Raw genomic sequence first — 18,945 nt, forward strand, 5'->3', positions numbered from 1 at the left:
ATTTAAAATAAAATATATGTGAAATTTTGTACAGTGTACAGATCATTAGATCTGCTATACAGGAGGCATGCCAAGTTTGAAAATAATATAATGATTTACAAAAGATTATTTTACATTGTTTTTTGAAAGTTATGCATTATAGATTAACAAGTATGCAAATGTGTCTAATAAAAATACATATAAGACTACAGTATTTGTCGTAAATTAATAGTTTGAGATTAAAGTCTATGTATTTTTACTGTTCAAAGTGTAAAACTATCTTCTATGAATTTTTCAGTGGTATAGTAATATTTTTCTACTTAAACATTATGGAATAATCTTTTCAAGGAGACAAGGTCCATATTTAATGCGTTGCTACTTTGTACTTTGTCATATGTATTTTAGTGCCATGTAGAGTGGTGTCTTACCATAAAGCTGTGAGGGAAATTTGAAGTTCCACTTGTGATGAATACCTTAGCTATATTAAAAGTGGTATTTTTCAAGTTTGTATTGATTATTGTAAACAAAAATCAAAATTTCAAAAATGTACAATGAAGGAATAGTTAGTATTTTTCATTGCTTAATTATTGGGTGATATGGCTCATTTTTATGGGCAGCACATATTTTTCTAATGATTTTCTTCTGAAGAGTTAATAGCCTTGTGGTCTTTGTAGAATTTGTCCAGAAAATTATCCCATACCAAATAGTTGATTCAAAATAACTGTCCATATGGGTGAACCCATTGCAAAAGCTAGAGTATTTAACTTATTTGTCAAGGCTTAGGCCCAAGAATTTCACATGGCTTTCTTCTGTCATCGAGCGATTATTTTGAGCTATTTTTACAGGGCACATAACTGATGATTTAGAGACAAACTGCATTATCTGGATCTTTGTGACATTCAGTTTTAGTCCATTGTTGTGGAACAAGAATTAAAGTTTTCCTAGGACATTTGGTACACTATCTGGAACTTCTTGAGTAGTGTTGTTTTCTGTCATGACTGAGGTACCTTGAACAAGACTGAATGAGCATTGATATGTCTTTGTGAATCATAAAGACACTGGACTTGCAGTCGAGGGGAGAAGGGTTCAAATTTCCATCCCACCATTCAAATTTGGATTTCCATGATTTCTCTAAATTGAATAAGGCAAATGCCTGGATGCTTAAACTGAAAATGACAGTCAATTTCCTACCCCATCCTTAGCCTATCTGAGCTTGTTGTTGACAGCACATTAAACCCCAGTCCTTCTCTTTTTTGTGATTGAATACACTCACTACTAAAATATTTTGTCTTTTCCTCTACAAACATGTAGAAAAGAAAAAAAATGGATATGAAACTGTAGTTAAATTAAGGTAAAAAACCTTTTCTGGCTAAGTGATAATAGGCTTAGGCACAAATTAACAGAACATGTGTAAAATACTCAAGCCCATCATTCGTCGTTTATTTTACATTTCATTCTGCTCTGCCACTTGGTCAGTTTCAACATCTATCATAGAAGCTCTTTTTACTTTGCAATCCTCATTTGTGACTACCCACTTTGAAAAAAAAGTATTACATTAGCACCCTCTCTAGAATCCTGACTTCTTATTTGTAGTGTCAGTCATTTATACCTACAGTTACAGATTTGTATAATCTAAAATCGAGGAATATATTGGACGTGAGAAGTAGCCTTTACAAAGTCCCCTAGCTTAAAAAAATTGCTGCATATAATTTTTTAAAATGCTATAGATTGCTATTAAAAGTGTTCTCCAATATATTTACTTCATTCTTTCACTTTCTGTGGTATCTTGTCTTCATTTTTGTTTTTAATGGAAAAATTATTTTTAAATGCTCAAGAAACTTATTGATTTACTTGTCTGTTTCTTCTGCTCTGGTTAGTCACCTTCAGCAAGTGATCACTTACTCCCCATTTCTGTCTCTCATAATGAACCATGCTCATGATTTGAGATATTTGATTCAGATTTATTTGGTGCTGTTTTACTGTGTTTGATGGTGTGTCTCTCTGCAAGTGTTAAGATTATAAAGAACAATGCTTTAACAATACAATTTATGTACATGGAAAAGACCTTTGAAGATGAAAGGAAAACTGTTTACCTACTTGGGAAAGATATATCTTGTCTATTTGTAATACTAGATGGAACGTTAGAGATTGATATCAAGTAGACACCAAAGTTATTGGTCCTTAATTGGTGAAAAACAAGGGAATGAGATGGCAGTGCCCTTATTGAAGAATACATCTCAGTATTTGTCATAAGTGATTTTAAATAAAGCCACAGAAAACTAAATCAGAATGATCAGACACAACAATTTGAACTTCACTTGTTTTGAATACAAATTCAATGCTTTAATCAATGTACCAAGTAGCTTGATCCTGTATACTTCTCAAACACAAAATGTTTGGTTTTGGACGTAGACAAAATTTCTTGGTAATACAAACGCTAAACAACCAAACTTCTTCACAGTATAGTGTAGGTATTCAGAAGTCAATAGATTTTTTTTAAAAATCTAAGTGATTAATCTACTTTTTTATTTTATTTTTGTAACTGTTTTATTATTTCGAGCAGTAAAATTACATTACATAGAGCATTCATATTCAACAGCATTATCGTCACGTATGATTGACCGAATATTCTCGGGAGCCGTCACTCGTGGACCAAGGCATGAAGACAAGATGAGCTACACAGATTTTGTTTGGTTTTTATTGTCTGAGGAAGATAAAACACACCCAACTGCAATTGAATATTGGTTCAGGTATGTAATGAAATATGGAAAATCACAATTCTACACACCATGTACAACTGTTGAGTGCAATTGCAGCATTTTCCCCCCTGGAGTGTCTCTTTATACTTTCTGAGCTGTTTTATTGAGTTTAATTATGTGTGTGAATAGTTATATAAGATACCCACTTCCACAGTTCTTCATTCATCAAAGAATATTAAATATCATGCAGGACAGTTTTCTTAGGACACAAAGAAATCATGTATTTAGTCAACTAAGATTTTTAGCTCATATGACAGAATGCATTGTTTTAGAAGTTAACAGAAAAGTTGTTTCTCACCTTAAATAGATGTTGCACACATCATTAGTAGCAGCAACTATCCAAGCTGCTAATGCACCATCAGTACTTTGCTTCTCGTACTTGCTGAAGAGTGGTGGGATCAATTTTATGAGTGATGTTGCAGCAAGAGAGTTGTTTTATTGTATCAAATCAAAGTCTGCGAGTACGGAGCAGTCTGAGTGTTACGAAAAATATTGTGTGTTTGTTCAGAATGTGGAAAAAAGTTTCAGTGAAATGATGACAAGTCACAAAGTGGCCAGGATTAGACTTGTCAAAAATGACATTGTATTGACTAAGGGGATTGTACGTTACCTTGTGCATGCTTCTAGTGATAATGTGTGCTTATGGCAGATGACATGAAAATGTGAGATTATTAAGTGAACATGGAGGAAGAACGTTTGATTGAAAACCTAATCTTCACTGATGAAGTCACATTCTACATATATTCACTGCAAACAACCATATGGTGTGTGATGGAGAGTGCTGTCACTTCTTTCAATTCCTGTCTCAGTTGTAAATGGTGCGTAGGATGAATTATGGTTAGCAAGCCTTTCAGTGAATTCAGATCTCTCTATTTTTACCTGTACATTCTTTCTGCAGGATATATGTAGCAGCAAGCAATATTTTGGTTCACTCTTCTAAAAATTTACATTCTTCAGATTTTAACAGTAAACTGTGTTGTGATGCACAACATGCCTCTTGTAGCATCTGTCACTGTTGGCTGAACATTTTTGTGATGCTATGGCACTTTGAACAAACCTGTGATGACACATGCTGCCTGTCTTCAGATTTTCTCTATTTCCTGTTTCAGTCCTACCTGGTAAGGACCCCAGACTGAGGAGAAATATTTAAGGATTTTGTAAGTTGGTGGACTGCACTTCCAGAGGGTTCTTCCATGAATCTGTCTACCATTTTCCAGTGCTGTGATTGGTTTTATATGGTCACTCCTCTTTAAATTGCTCCATGCATAAACTCCCAGACATTAAATGGACATGACTGTTGCCGGTGATTGTTTGGCAATTGTTTACTCAAACAGTAACAGGTCTTTCTGCTTGTTTATGCACAAGACACTGTGTTTACATACTGGGTCAGTTGACAGTCACTGCTTCAAGCATTGCTCCTTTACAGTTCTTCTGGCATTTTGATACAAGTTTATAGTGTTCAACTTCTCTGCATACAATGGCATCACTTGTCATGTTATATACTGTAGCCTGGCCACCAAAAGAATGCCCTTGACACTTCATTCACATGGACCACATTGTGTGAAAGAGACACATAAGTGCCAATCTGAGCTCTGGAATTCTTAAACCTCGCCATGGTGATGGTGCTGGGTTGCTACTGCCGCTACTCAAGGTTGTGTGTGCTGCCATGCTTCCTTAGTGACTGCAAAGGATTTGTCACGTGTTTATTATTTGACATGGTTTGTGAGTTATCAATTCAGTTAGTGTTAAAGGTGCAATGTAAAATATCATTAACTTCAGATGTAATGTCTGCACAAACTAAGTTGACACTTGGTGTGGTGGCTGATGGGAGCAACCATAAAGGCATTTCTCATTTACAGTTGCTCCCATCAGCCACCTTTGTGAGTGTAACTTAGTTTATGTGATATAACCTCTTCCTCAAGCCGTCGGAAAGTAGGAAAGGGTGCTACCTTAAAGAACCTCTTGAATTTGTATATAACATATGACTCTATTTTGAGAAAGAAAGATGTAGTGGCTGGCCTCTCACACCATTGTCAGAAATCATTGAATGCGTAATTACTGCTCTGAAAATCAGAGCAAGTTCTGTGAAAAGAATAGCAAGGTGTAAGGAGAACTGTGCTGTTCTTTTGACTCCAGAGAAAACCAGAGTGTGTATTGCTAAAATGACAGAACTGAATAATTTTCAAGAGGATGCAATTTGGTGACACAGTATATGACTATTGCAGGTGGGAAGAATATCCAACCTGGAAGAAACTGCTTCTCTCACTGTGTGATTGTGAGTTGTTTTTTGGAGGAACAACCAGTCTTTCAGTTTACTGAAGATAGGATTTTGATGAGAAACTTTTTTCTGGAAGAAGAGTTCTGGTTGAATGTGATGATATTGTTGCCTGAAGACATTGCTTTTTGATGGAAGTATCTGAATGTAAATGTTATGAAATTATTTGGTTGGACAAAATGTGAGTAAAAGCTGGTCATTCCAGACTGACTGCATAAACTGATGACACAGCATGAGGAGCAATGAAAGCTCCAGTTGGAAAAGGCAGTCAGTTCACTCTTTTACATGCTGGAACAATCAGTTGGTTTGTACCAAATACTTCGTTGTTGTTTGCATAAAAGAAATTTGGGGACTACCATGAGGAAATGAATGCAGCAAAATTTAAAGAGTTGTTTGTATACTCTTTACTTCTGAACATAGAAGGGAACTCCACTGTAATACTGGATAACATACCATATCACTCTGCTCAGTTTAACAAGGTCCCTACATGCAGCAGCAGGAAGAGTGACATATTGGACTGGCTAGAGCAGTACAGCATAGATTCATCTGATATGTAAATGAAAAAGGCAGGAGTGCTGGAATTTGTGAAAAAGCATATATTGCTGAATATCATTTGTGACATTGATAAAATTACAGAAGAAAATGCTCACAGAGTGCTGCACCTTCCACCATATCATTGCTATTTTAATGCAATAGAGATTGTCTGGCCTCGTGTGGAATTATACACTGCAGATAGAAATAAAAGTCTTGAATTAAAAAGCCCTGAACTTTTAGTACATGAGGCCCTGGGCAGTATTACTCTCACAAAATGGAATGGTACTGTCAAACATAAGTGGTACATCTTGGGTTATTAGCCTTTCTTCATGCTTCAGTAGTATGGCATTGCTACAGCTCTAAAATTTTTGGATGGGATATTCACAGACAGGTGACCATCATAGCATCACATCAAACAGCCAAGTAGTAGCAATTGCAACAAAGTCACTGGCTGTCAGGGACTTTCTTTCAGCAATTTGACTATAGGTCAGTTATGTACATTATGAGCTTACCTAACACTCCCCTGGAGCACGCTTAAAGCTACTTTTGCATCTGTGGATTTATCACTGTTAAGAATAACATGCTGTGTTCCAATTAATAGGAATTCTTTAATCTAATCACAAAACTGGTCTCTTATTTGGTACACTTTTATTTTGTTCATTAGGTGACAATGCGAAACTGTGTTAGAAGTCAAGGAATATGGTGTCAGTCTGGGCACCAGTATCTGCTGCTGGGCCTCGTGAACATAGTGAGCTGAGTCTCATAAGATCATTGCATGTGGAATCTCTCTCCAGAAAGGTTGTTCTATATGAATGTAAAATATGTTTGAAATTTTTACAATGGGGTGACCTCATTGATATTAACACTTTCCACTCATTCCACTTCATTGTAAGTAAAACGGGTTCATTATCTCAATCTACAACATAGTTGAACAAATCAAGCTTTCTGAAAAAAGTAATTGTTAGTGTTCCATAAAAAATTTTCATTTAGAAGAAGACAGAATGACTCACCTTCAAGAGGTAAAATTTCAAGTAATGCATATAGGAACACTTTAAAATAGAAAAGAAAGCATTCCAATCTTTTGGAGCTTGTATGTTTCATCTTAAGGGAGTAAAGAGTCAGTTCATCCCCAGCTGTTGCCTGTTACATATCTCCAGGGCAGCACATTATGTATATAGTTTTTCCTGTGTTTCCATCGTAGTATATATTGCTTAAATTTTGTGCGTGTTTTTGTATTTAAGAGGTTTAATCTTACACTTCATAATTGTTAATTCAGCCATTCTGTAGCTGAGTTGTCATTTCTTCTGAACAGCCAACTTCATAGTTCATTACAGCATCAGTGTCCACTGCTGACATGTCAGGATGGTAACAAGTTGCATATCTAGGTCTCTGTCGGCTTTTACAGTTTACTTCTTGCTAGGATGGGTAGGACGTGTGCATGCTGTATGTGGTTGCAGAAAGAGCTGGCTGCAGTTTGCAAACAGTTGAATGTGGTTTTGGCTACAGTCAGGCACCTTCAGGTTGCTGCTTTGGGATGAAGCAGTTTCAGAGAATCTGACATGTCACTTGCAGTGTCACGTGACATGCCTCAGGGGTTGCTTGTTTTGCCCACCGGCTCTGCTGCCAAGGCACCTCCTAGTGTACCCCAGCAGGGTGAGTGGTGGGATGTAGCACATTTGCATCAATCAAGGCCAATGTGGAGGCTGGGTGTCTGGCCTTGCCCATTTGTCCTGTGAGTAAACAGGTGGCCATTCCTTCAGCATGGTCCAAGGAGTCACATGTGGGCATGGACTTGCTAGTTATTTTTAGCTTTAGCATTAGGTGTGTTATGGAGCCCCTTAGGCACATAGCGTTCGGAGCTGGAAAGAGTGGCATTATGCACTTGGTATGTCTGCCGAGAGGCCTCATCCGAGATGTGGAGGTAGACTTGCCTGTGGCTACCGAGCATGCGCAGTTATCCACAAATTGTGGCTCACACTGGCACTTACAACACTTGTCACATGGGTTCTGAGGCCGTCTTTAGTTTGTACAGGTGGCTGACTGAGGTGGTGAAGGCTGTTGGCCGTGCACACAAGATGCAAGCAGAGCTTGCAATTTGCAGCATTATTCCCAGAGGTGGTTGGGGTCCATCGGTTCGAAGCCAAGTGAAGAGTCTCAACCAAAGGCTTTAGTGACTCTGTGACAGTTTTGGCTGCAGATTTATAGACCTGCATTACCAGCTGGGGAATTGTAGGTCTCCTATTGGTAGATTAGGGGTGCACTAAACAGAGGAAGCAGTTATTCGGGTAGCAGAGTACTTGTGGAGTGCGCATAGGGATTTTTTAAGGCTGTGTAGTCTGATGAACACTCATTAGGTAATTTGCAGATAGGGACATCAGATTTAATTCATAGTAAAGGCACCTTGACTGCCAAAATTTTATCAGTTAACTGTCAAAGAATTCAGAACAGATTTCCTGAATTTACTGCCCTCCAGGAAAACTCTCATTCTTAGGTTATTCTTGGTAATAAGAGCTGGCTAAAACACGAAGTAGAAATCTCTGAGATTCTTAGCAAGTCATAGAATGTTTACTAAAAGGACAGATTAGATGCAATAGGAGGGGAGTGTCAATTGCAGTTGACAGAAACATTGTCCTCTATTGAGGTTGAAATCGAGTCTGACAGTGAAGTTATCTGGTCACTTATAACAGGTCTAGGTGAAACCAAATTAATTGGCATTTTTTTCGACTTGCCACCCAATTCTACTGTGACACTTCTAGAGTCATTCAGAGGAAGTCTATACCCAGTAGTGCGTAGATATGCAGATCATGCAGTACTAGTTGGAGGCGTCTTTAACCTATGAAATATAGATTGGGACCACTATGGATTAATTGCAGTGGGTGCAGGCAGTCAGTCTTGCAAAGTTATTTTGAACATGTTTTCCAAAAACTGTCTTTAGCAGCCAGTTCAGCAGCCCACACATAATGTTAATATCTTAGACCTTGTAGCTACAAGTTGGCCGGACCTTATCGACAGTGTCAGTATAGACATGGTGTTAGTGACTATGATGTCATCATAGTGACTGTAATAACAAAAATTAGTAAATCAATCAAGAAGGCTAGGAGAGTGGTTCTGCTAGAAAGAGGAGATAAGCAGTTGTTAGCATCTCACTTAGACAATGAACTGCAGTCATTAGGTCCAGTACAATGGAGGAATTGTGGGCAAAGCTTAAGCAGATTGTAAATCATGCTCTGGTCAGGTACGACCCTAGTAAGTGGATTAAGGATGGATAGACCAACTGTGGTTTGGCAACGAAATTTAGAAAAGACTGTTGCACTCTTGGTTCAAAAGAGAACATGCAAATGATGACAGGCAAAGGTTAGTAGAGATTTGTGCATCTGTGTAAAGATCTATGCATGAGGCATACAACTACTACCATCATCATACTTAAGCAAAATTTCAAAGGTGGGAGTATACAGAAAAGGTTCTGAAAGATGTGAGTGGTTCAAAGACTTGTAAAGTAATATAATGCAGTACGTTAAAGAAGGTTGTATACCTGGAAGAATCCTGGAGATACTAATAGGTATCAGATAGATTATATAATGGTAAGACAGAGATTTAGGAACCAGGTTTTAAATTGTAAGGCATTTCCAGGGGCAAATGTGGATTCTGACCACAATCTATTGGTTATGAACTGCAGATTGAAACTGAAGAAACTGCAAAAAGGTGGGAATTTAAGGAGATGGGACCTGGATAAACTGAAAGAACCAGAGGTTGTAGAGAGTTTCAGGGAGAGCATAAGGGAACAATTGACAGGAATGGGGGAAAGAAATACAGTAGAAGAAGAATGGGTAGCTCTGAGGGATGAAGTAGTGAAGGCAGCAGAGGATCCAGTAGGTAAAAAGACGAGGGCTAATAGAAATCCTTGGGTAACAGAAGAAATATTGAATTTAATTGATGAAACGAGAAAATATAAAAATGCAGTAAATGAAGCAGGCAAAAGGGAATGCAAACGTCTCAAAAATGAGATCACCAGAAAGTGCAAAATGGCTAAGCAGGGATGGCTAGAGGACAAATGTAAGGATGTAGAGGCTTGTCTCACTAGGGGTAAGATAGATACTGCCTACAGGAAAATTAAAGAGACCTTTGGAGAGAAGAGAACCACTTGTATGAATATCAAGAGCTCAGATGGCAACCCAGTTCTAAGCAAAGAAGGGAAGGCAGAAAGGTGGAAGGAGTATATAGAGGGTTTATACAAGGGCGATGTACTTGAGGACAGTATTATGGAAATGGAAGAGGATGTAGATGAAGATGAAATGGGAGATAAGATACTGCGTGAAGAGTTTGACAGAGCACTGAAAGACCTGAGTCGAAACAAGGCCCCGGGAGTAGACAACATTCCATTAGAACTACTGATGGCCTTGGGAGAGCCAGTCATGACAAAACTCTACCGTCTGGTGAGCAAGATGTATGAGACAGGCGAAATACCCACAGACTTCAAGAAGAATATAATAATTCCAATACCAAAGAAAGCAGGTGTTGACAGATGTGAAAATTACCGAACTATCAGTTTAATAAGTCACAGCTGCAAAATACTAATGCGAATTCTTTACAGATGAATGGAAAAACTGGTAGAAGCGGACCTCGGGGAAGATCAGTTTGGATTCCATAGAAATGTTGGAACACGTGAGGCAATACTAACCTTACAACTTATCTTAGAAGAAAGATTAAGAAAAGGCAAACCTACATTTCTAGCATTTGTAGACTTAGAGAAAGCTTTTGACAACGTTAACTGGAATACTCTCTTTCAAATTCTGAAGGTGGCAGGGGTAAAATACAGGGAGCGAAAGGCTATTTACAATTTGTACAGAAACCAGATGGCAGTTATAAGAGTCGAGGGGCATGAAAGGGAAGCAGTGGTTGGGAAAGGAGTGAGACAGGGTTGTAGCCTCTCCCCGATGTTATTCAATCTGTATATTGAGCAAGCAGTAAAGGAAACAAAAGAAAAATTCGGAGTAGGTATTAAAATTCATGGAGAAGAAGTAAAAACTTTGAGGTTCGCCGATGACATTGTAATTCTGTCAGAGACAGCAAAGGACTTGGAAGAGCAGTTGAACGGAGTGGACAGTGTCTTGAAAGGAGGATATAAGATGAACATCAACAAAAGCAAAATGAGGATAATGGAATGTAGTCAAATTAAATTGGGTGATGCTGAGGGGATTAGATTAGGAAATGAGACACTTAAAGTAGTAAAGGAGTTTTGCTATTTAGGGAGCAAAATAACTGATGATGGTCGAAGTAGAGAGGATATAAAATGTAGACTGGCAATGGCAAGGAAAGCGTTTCTGAAGAAGAGAAATTTGTTAACATCGAGTATAGATTTAAGTGTCAGGAAGTCGTTTCTGAAAGAATTTGTATGGAGTGTAGCCATGGATGGAAGTGAAACATGGACGATAACCAGTTTGGACAAGAAGAGAATAGAAGCTTTCGAAATGTGGTGCTACAGAAGAATGCTGAAGATAAGGTGGGTAGATCACGTAACTAATGAGGAGGTATTGAATAGGATTGGGGAGAAGAGAAGTTTGTGGCACAACTTGACTAGAAGAAGGGATCGGTTGGTAGGACATGTTTTGAGGCATCAAGGGATCACAAATTTAGCATTGGAGGGCAGCGTGGAAGGTAACAATCGTAGAGGGAGACCAAGAGATGAATACACTAAGCAGATTCAGAAGGATGTAGGTTGCAGTAGGTACTGGGAGATGAAGAAGCTTGCACAGGATAGAGTAGCATGGAGAGCTGCATCAAACCAGTCTCAGGACTGAAGACCACAACAACAACAACAACAACAACGTTGTCCTTGACAACGAATGTTCATCAGAGACAGAGAATCATTAGGATTGCCCCAGGAAAGTGTGACAGGACTGCTGTTATTTTCTGTATACATAAATGATCTGGTGGACAGGGTGAGAAGCAATCTGCGATTGTTTGCTGATGATGCTGTGATGTACAGGAAGGTGTCAAAGGTGCTTGACTGCAGGATGATACAAGATGACTTAGACAAAATTTCTATTTGTATGATGAATGGCAGGTAGCTCTAAACATAGAAAAGTGTAATTTAATGTGGCTGAGTAGGAAAAACAAACCCATAATGTTCGGATACAGCATTAGTAATGTCCTGCTTCACACAGTCACATTGTTTAAACATCTGGGGATAATAGAATGAAATTTTCACTCTACAGCAGAGTGTGCGCTGATATGAAACTTCCTGGCAGATTAAAACTGTGTGCCGGACCGAGACTCGAACTCGGGACCTTTGCCTTTCGTGGGCGAGTGCTCTTCTGACTGAGCTACCCAAGCACGACTCATGTCCCGTCTTCACAGCTTTAATTCTGCCAGTACCTCGTCTCCTACCTTCCAAACCTTACAGAAGCTCTCCTGCGAACCTTGCAGAACTAGCACTCCTGAAAGAAAGGATATTGCAGAGACATGGCTTAGCCACAGCCAGGGGGTTGTTTCTAGAATGAAATTTTCACTCTACAGTGGAGGACGGGGCATGAGTCATGCTTGGATAGCTCAGTCGGTAGAGCACTTTCCCGCGAAAGGCAAAGGTCCCGAGTTCGAGTCTCGGTCCGGCACACAGTTTTAATCTGCCAGGAAGTTTCATCTGGGGATAATGTTGCAAAGTGATATGAAATGAAACAAGCATGTGAGGAGGTAGGGAGGGTGAATGGTTGACTTTGGTTTATTGAGAGAATTTTAGGAAAGTGTGGTTCATCTGTAAAGGAGACAGCATATAGGACGTTAGTGTGACCTATTCTTGAGTACTGCTTGAGTGTTTGGGATCTGCACCAGGTAGAATTAAAGGAAGACATTGAAGCAATTCAGAGGTGGGCAGCTGGGTTTGTTACCAGTTGGTTCAAACAACATGCAGGTGTTACAGAGATGTTTCAGGAACCCAAATGGGAATTGTTGGAGGGATCATGATGTTCTTTTCGAGGAACGCCACTGAGAAAATTTAGAGAACAGCAACTTGAAGCTGACTGCAGAATGGTCCTACTGCTGCCAACATACACTTCACAAAAGGCCCATGAAGATAAGGTACGAGATATTAGGGCTTATATGGAGGCATATAGATAGTAGGTTTCCCTCCTCTCTATTTGCAAGTGGAGCAGGAAAGGAAACGATTAGTAGTGGTACAGGGCACCTTCTGCCACACGCTATATGGTGGCTTATGGAGTTGGTATGTGGATGTTGATTAGAGTGATTGTTTTGAGGAAGGTTGGAAATAAGGGGAAAGTCACTTGGCCCCAGGCAGACAAGGACTCACCTATTGCGAGAATGAGGAGAGAGAAAGATGAATGCTGCACGGACAGATGTCACAAGGAGCATGTCAAAAATAGTACACTGGTAAGCACTGTGCCAACCTCAGTTCATGGATGACAGAAGGGCCAGAGTAAGTAAATGAAAGAGGAAGAGAAATTAAACATGGAATGAATAATGCCATTAAAAATTAGAAGAAATTTAAGCAAGTTAGTGTGCGTGGGGGAAATGGAGTGGTGTGGTGGATTGTCAACTGCGTTCAGTATGATGGTGGGATGCATGCTAATACCTGGTGGTTAGTCAAGTTTTACACAAATTCCAAACAGTTTTAATATATTTTATTTTAGGCTAGAACAAATTTTGTTGGTAGACACTAATCTTTCTTTCTTTCTCTTCTTTTTTAATGGTATGAGTGACACTGAATGTATTGCAACTGTTATCTTAATTATTATCTTTTGGAACTCAGACCATTTACTCTAAATACTTTCCTTGATGTTCTAGGCACCACTGCACTGTTTCAGAACACCAGGTTGTATGTTTCACATAGGTTTCTTTTGGGAGACCCTTTAGGTATGCATCATAAACAGAGGTGGGTGCTTCTGAAGACTCAAAATTGTCTGTGGATTGTTCCTTTCACCTTGGGGAACAGGAGGAATCACCTTGAGAACAAGAGGAAATTGCATGGAGCAAGTTGGAACTGTAGGGAGGATGAAACAATGTCTGGACCCAAGTCCCTTCAAAGCAGAGACCTCGTTTTTGTTGTGTGATCAGCTGGTGTATTGTCATACTGGAACAGAGTCCCACACAAACTTGATTTTAGACATTTATGTGGTGCATTTGAAGAGTTGGCAAACTTCAGAGTACCAGCCAAAGTTACAGCCATGCTTTCACCCACAACAATAGTTGCAGTGTAGCCATTTGTCATGAAGAATGTGTGCACCACTCTTTTCCCCTTCCTTCATGCTCTTTTCACTTTTGCTAGGCAGGCCTCTTCTGTGATACAAAACTTATGACTGCCATTTCGTTTTAAAATTGAATTAGTGCAACTATTTTTTATCACCAGTGTGGTATTAAGTTCTGCTTTTGACTATATAGAATCAAATGTTTCTGATATTTACTAGCAGAATGCAATGCACAGAACTTTTCACTCAGAGTTTATAAGTTGCAGAATCCAATAACTGCATTTTTTTTTTTAATTTTCCTTCGATTTGTTTTTATGGTGGTGTCTGAACTCATAAAGACAGCAGCATATGGTTGCTTTGGAAGATGGAAAAGTGTTGTGTAGTCTCCTGCAAACATTCTGAACAGTGAAACTTCATGACACATCAACAATTTTTGATCAGCCCTACCTTAAAATCACAGAGCAGAAATAATCCCATTGCAACTCATTGCTGTATAAGTCTAACTGATGGACATAGCAAAACAAGTGAGAGACTATCAGCCCATTGTGTACCCAAGTAAACTGAAACTTCCACAACTTATGAACAATGAGAATATTTCTTGGGATTGAAATAATCATAAGTTACCCAGCACATCTCGGAACTTCTGGAACGAATATTGAAATTTAGAAGCACAATTTTGTAAGTGAGAACTTGTCAGTTATAACACTTGCTAATTATTACATTATTTCATGACTGCTCTTGTAACTGACAAACACCTATCTCATTCCATAATTATATTGACTAGTTTGGTCTGAATTTTTCAGTGCTCCCATTATTGATAAAATTCAAGTACATGTTAAAGTGTAAAAGGTATATATATTTATTGAATTGAAATTATGTGGGTAAACTTCTTTCACAGGTGTATGGATCTTGATGGTGATGGTTTCCTGTCCATGTATGAACTTGAATATTTTTATGAGGAGCAGCTGCAAAGGATGGAAGCACTGGGCATGGAAACGTTGCCTTTTGAAGACTGTCTGTGCCAGGTAAATTTATGACTTTAAATTGTTTGTCACTGCATCAATTCATATGCAATTGAAAGGGCAATTGGAAAATTTTAGTTTGACACGCCAAATAGACAGGTCAGTACTGACTCCTGTGTTTGTTTGGACTCGCTTGTGTATACTCTGTAGGTGAACAGCTTGAGTTGCTTCTATGATTTTTGCCCTAGGATTTGAGGGCAAAATATCCCTCATCTCTAGACACTGAGTGATGTAATCGAAGCCATGGCAAAGGACATGGTAGTGTTTTTCATGGCTCAAGTAATAAGGAGAGTACCAGTGAAAGGATGGTTCATGGTGGTGATTGGTTTGTTGAGGTCACAGGAAGATAGACACAGGAAAACAGTTTCTGGATCATCAGGGCAGAATATTCTGATCTGAAGGCTCTGTCAATGCTGTTATTGTAACCAGAATCAAGCAAGACCAGAAGACACTGGTCAGTCGGCTGAGGGCATCAATGGTGAGTCACTGAAAACTGCGGAAAGACAAGAACAGTAATGGACGAACAATGAAGACAACATGACAAGCTCAGAACCAAATTGAGAGCATAAATGTAGCAACATCAAGAACTGAGCAACACTGAGTACAATGAACAGCCCGAGAGTGCAGTCGGAACACGACTGAGGTCCAGGCTCCTTTGCTGCTAGCTTTATAGCAGCAAGGCCACGGGTGCCGATAGGGTGATGTGTGTGGCATGGCCTATTCCTAGTGCTGAGGGGGTGACAGCAGTGCTCGCAGATATTAGGAGCACCATCTGGCAGCTGTTGTCTAGGTCCCTGCATTCTGGCAGCCTTTTGGACTCATCAGTCTGGGATATCAGAGTATATTTGGCTACCTCCTGCTTTCCAACTGCAGTTTTAGTGCCCATGAGTGCCAGAGCTGTAGGGTAGGGACTTCTTTACATAGAACAAGTGTCAGCTGTCAAAATGGAGGTACTGTTGTGCTGTTTTCTTGCATGTTGTATATGAACAGAGGTATTTGTGGAGGTATGAACACAATCTTCAGGGCACTATAGGAAATAACATACACCATAAAATATTTTCATTAAAAATATTCTAGTCATTACAATAAAATATCTACAAAGTTAATTAAAGAATGTTCTTCTAAGCTTAGTATCACATTAATTTATTTGTGTAACCATGCATAAAATAAGGGCAACGCAACCATACACCTGTAGTAGACTGATGTGTGGAACAGAAACGTGTAAAAGAAAACAGTATTCATCGTAGCTTTCAAGCTCTTGCTCTTTTTGTTGACACCCAAACATACAGTCCTGTGGCCACAGCAAGACTGATTATTGATTATTAATTATTTTTAGCCGCTTCCTGGGTTGACAGAGGTGGGGAGGGGGTAGGGGAAAATGCATGAAGATAGGAGGGAGTAGCAGGATAGAGTGAGGCAGGTCTTTTGACAGATGACTCTGTGGCTGCACAACAAGAAAAAAGAAGTTCAGAGGGTAGAGCATATAAGAGATATAGATTTATAGAATGAGGGTTAAAGGGAGGGAGGGGGGCAAAAGTAGAAGAAGATAGAGACAGAGAGAGGGGGAAGACAGAGAGAGAGACAGTGAGTGTGTGGAGATTGGGGAAAGAGTGATAGGAGAAGGCAGTATATGATCAGGACAGGAAAAGAGTGATGTGCACAGAAGAGAGAAGGAGAAAGGTAAAGGTCAATGAGGGTGGCCAGGAAAAACTGCCTTCATAGCTCTTGTCAGCCCCTATGTGTTCAGAGTTATGGCATCTGAGCTGTGTAGTGCTCCAACCATCTTCGAATGTATGATGGACAATTTGGTTTGATACCTTAAACGGGCGATGTCTCTTTGCTATCTGGATGAAACCATCAGTTTTTGAAGACATTTGAAGAACATCTAAGTGGCCTGTTAACTGTATTGAAGTATGATCAGACTGCAGGCCTCTACCTGAATCGAGAAAATGTCTCTTCACCTCACAAGAAATAAAAATCCTGGAGCACCTAGTAAATGGTGATGGAGTTCTACCCAGTCCAGAGAAAATAAGAGAAGTCACAGATTTTCCAGCTCCTTGGCACATTCATGATATGAGAAGGTTTCTCAGAATGTTCACATACTACCAGCAATTCATTAAGTACTTCTGTACCAAGGCACATCTCTTGTAAGAAATACTGCAGGCAGATGATAATTTTTTTTTTTTGCATTAGGCACAATAAAGATCTTTCCTTGCTCTTAAGGAGTTGCTAAAATCTTCTCCAGTTCCAGCACTGTATGAGGAGAATCCTGAGACAGAACTTCACATTGACACCAGCAATTATGTTATAGTGCAGTTCCAGTGCAAATTAAGAAAGGTGCTGAAGAGGTGATACTCTCCAAGCCTGAGATGAACTATTGTTACAACTGGGAAAGAGTGCCTTTTATTTGTTTGGGTCGTCAACAAGTTTTGGCCATATTTATTTGGCCAAACCACTCAACATTGTGACAGACCACATAATGTCACCCTGGTATACAAACGTGGATGCAGACACAAGGAAGCTGACTAACTTTCAAGGAATCGTTAGATGGGACACAGCAGTGTGCATGAAGTCTCAGTCATCACTGCACTGAATAACCTTGCAGCTGAGCAGGAGGAAGATCCAGAACTGCTGAAAACCATAGAAGCCTTGCAGGAGGAGGAACTAATTGAAGGAGAATTCCAATTAATAAACATAACATTGGATAAGGGGAACAATTAACTACACACATCAAAAAAAGTTTTGCATCACCTCGGTTCGAAGAGTTATGGAACCTGTACAGAAAACTGGCATAGAGATCAACATAAACATCATTTTTGCCCTTTTTATTGCTCATGAAAAGCACACATTGCATGTCGTACCACCACACAGTGAGACCTTCAGAGGTAGTGGTCCAGACTGCTGTATACACTGGTACGTTTAATACCCATAGGACATCCTCTTGCATTGATGCATGCCTGTATTCATTGTGGCATACTATCCACAAGTACATCAAGGCACTGTTGGTCCAGAGTGTCCCACTCCTCAACGGCGATTCGGCACAGATCCCTAAGAGTGATTGGTGGGTCATGTCTTCCATAAACAGCCCTTTTCAGTCTATCCCAGGCATGTTCAATAGGGTTCATGTCTGGAGAACATGCTGGCCACTATAGTCGAATGATGTCATTATCCCAAAGATGTGCATGATGGGAGCATGAATTGTCGTGCACGAAGGCGAATGCCTCACCAATATGCTGCTGATATGGTTGCACTATCGGTCAGAGGGTGGCATTCATGTATTGTACAGCCGTTACGGTGCCTCCCATGACCACCAGTAGCATATGTTGGCCCCAAAACAGCAGGGCACCTCCACCTTGCTGCACTTGCTGGACAGTGTGTCTAAGGCGTTCAACCTGACCGGGTTGCTTCCAAATATGTCTCTGATGATTGTCTAGTTGAAGGCATATGCAACACTTATCAGTGAAGAGAACATGATGAAAATCCTGAGTGCGGCTTGTTGTTGGGACCATCTGTACCACGCTGCATGGTGTTGTGGTTGCAAAGATGGACCTCGCCATTGACGTCGGGAGTGAAGTTGCGCATCATGCAGCCTATTGTGCACAGTTTGAGTCGTAACATGACATCCTGTGGCTACACAAAAAGCATTATTCAACATGGTGGCGTTGTTGTCAGGGTTCCTCCAAGCCATAACCTCTAGATAGCGGTCATCAACTGCAGTAGTAGCCCTTGGGGGCCTGAGTGAGGCATGTTATTGACAGTTCCTGTCTCTCTGTATCTCCTCCATATCAGAACAACATCGCTTTGGTTCACTCCGAGACGCCTGGACACTTCTCTTGTTGGGAGCCCGTCCTGGCACAAAGTAACAATGTGGATGCAATTGAACTGCAGTATTGACCATCTAGGCATGGCTGAACTTCAGACAACACGAGCTGTGTACCTCCTTCCTGGTGGAATGAATGGAACTGATCGGCTGTTGGACTCCGTCCATCTAATAGGCGCTGCTCATGCATGGTTGTTTTACATCTTGGGGCAGGTTTAGTGATGTCTCTGAACAGTCAAAGGGATACAATATCCACAGTCAACGTCTGTCTTCAGGAGTTCTAGGAACCAGGCTGATGCAAAACTTTTTTTTATGTGTGTATTATCCAGTGGGGCAGAAATGGTCACTCATCATCCCA

General features: G+C 39.9%; 1 protein-coding gene across 1 annotated transcript in view; it reads left to right on the forward strand.

Moving 5' to 3' along the window:
• The window catches only part of LOC126234997 (uncharacterized), a 347,601-nt gene that overhangs the window by 267,610 nt on the left and 61,046 nt on the right, over window positions 1-18,945 (forward strand). The window contains exons 7-8 of the mRNA XM_049943735.1: window positions 2,579-2,729; window positions 14,644-14,770. Of these exons, the coding sequence (XP_049799692.1) occupies window positions 2,579-2,729; window positions 14,644-14,770 (278 nt within the window). The remainder of the gene's footprint in view (window positions 1-2,578; window positions 2,730-14,643; window positions 14,771-18,945) is intronic.

The sequence above is a fragment of the Schistocerca nitens genome, chromosome 2 (assembly GCF_023898315.1).
Source record: "Schistocerca nitens isolate TAMUIC-IGC-003100 chromosome 2, iqSchNite1.1, whole genome shotgun sequence".
NCBI lineage: Eukaryota > Metazoa > Arthropoda > Insecta > Orthoptera > Acrididae > Schistocerca > Schistocerca nitens.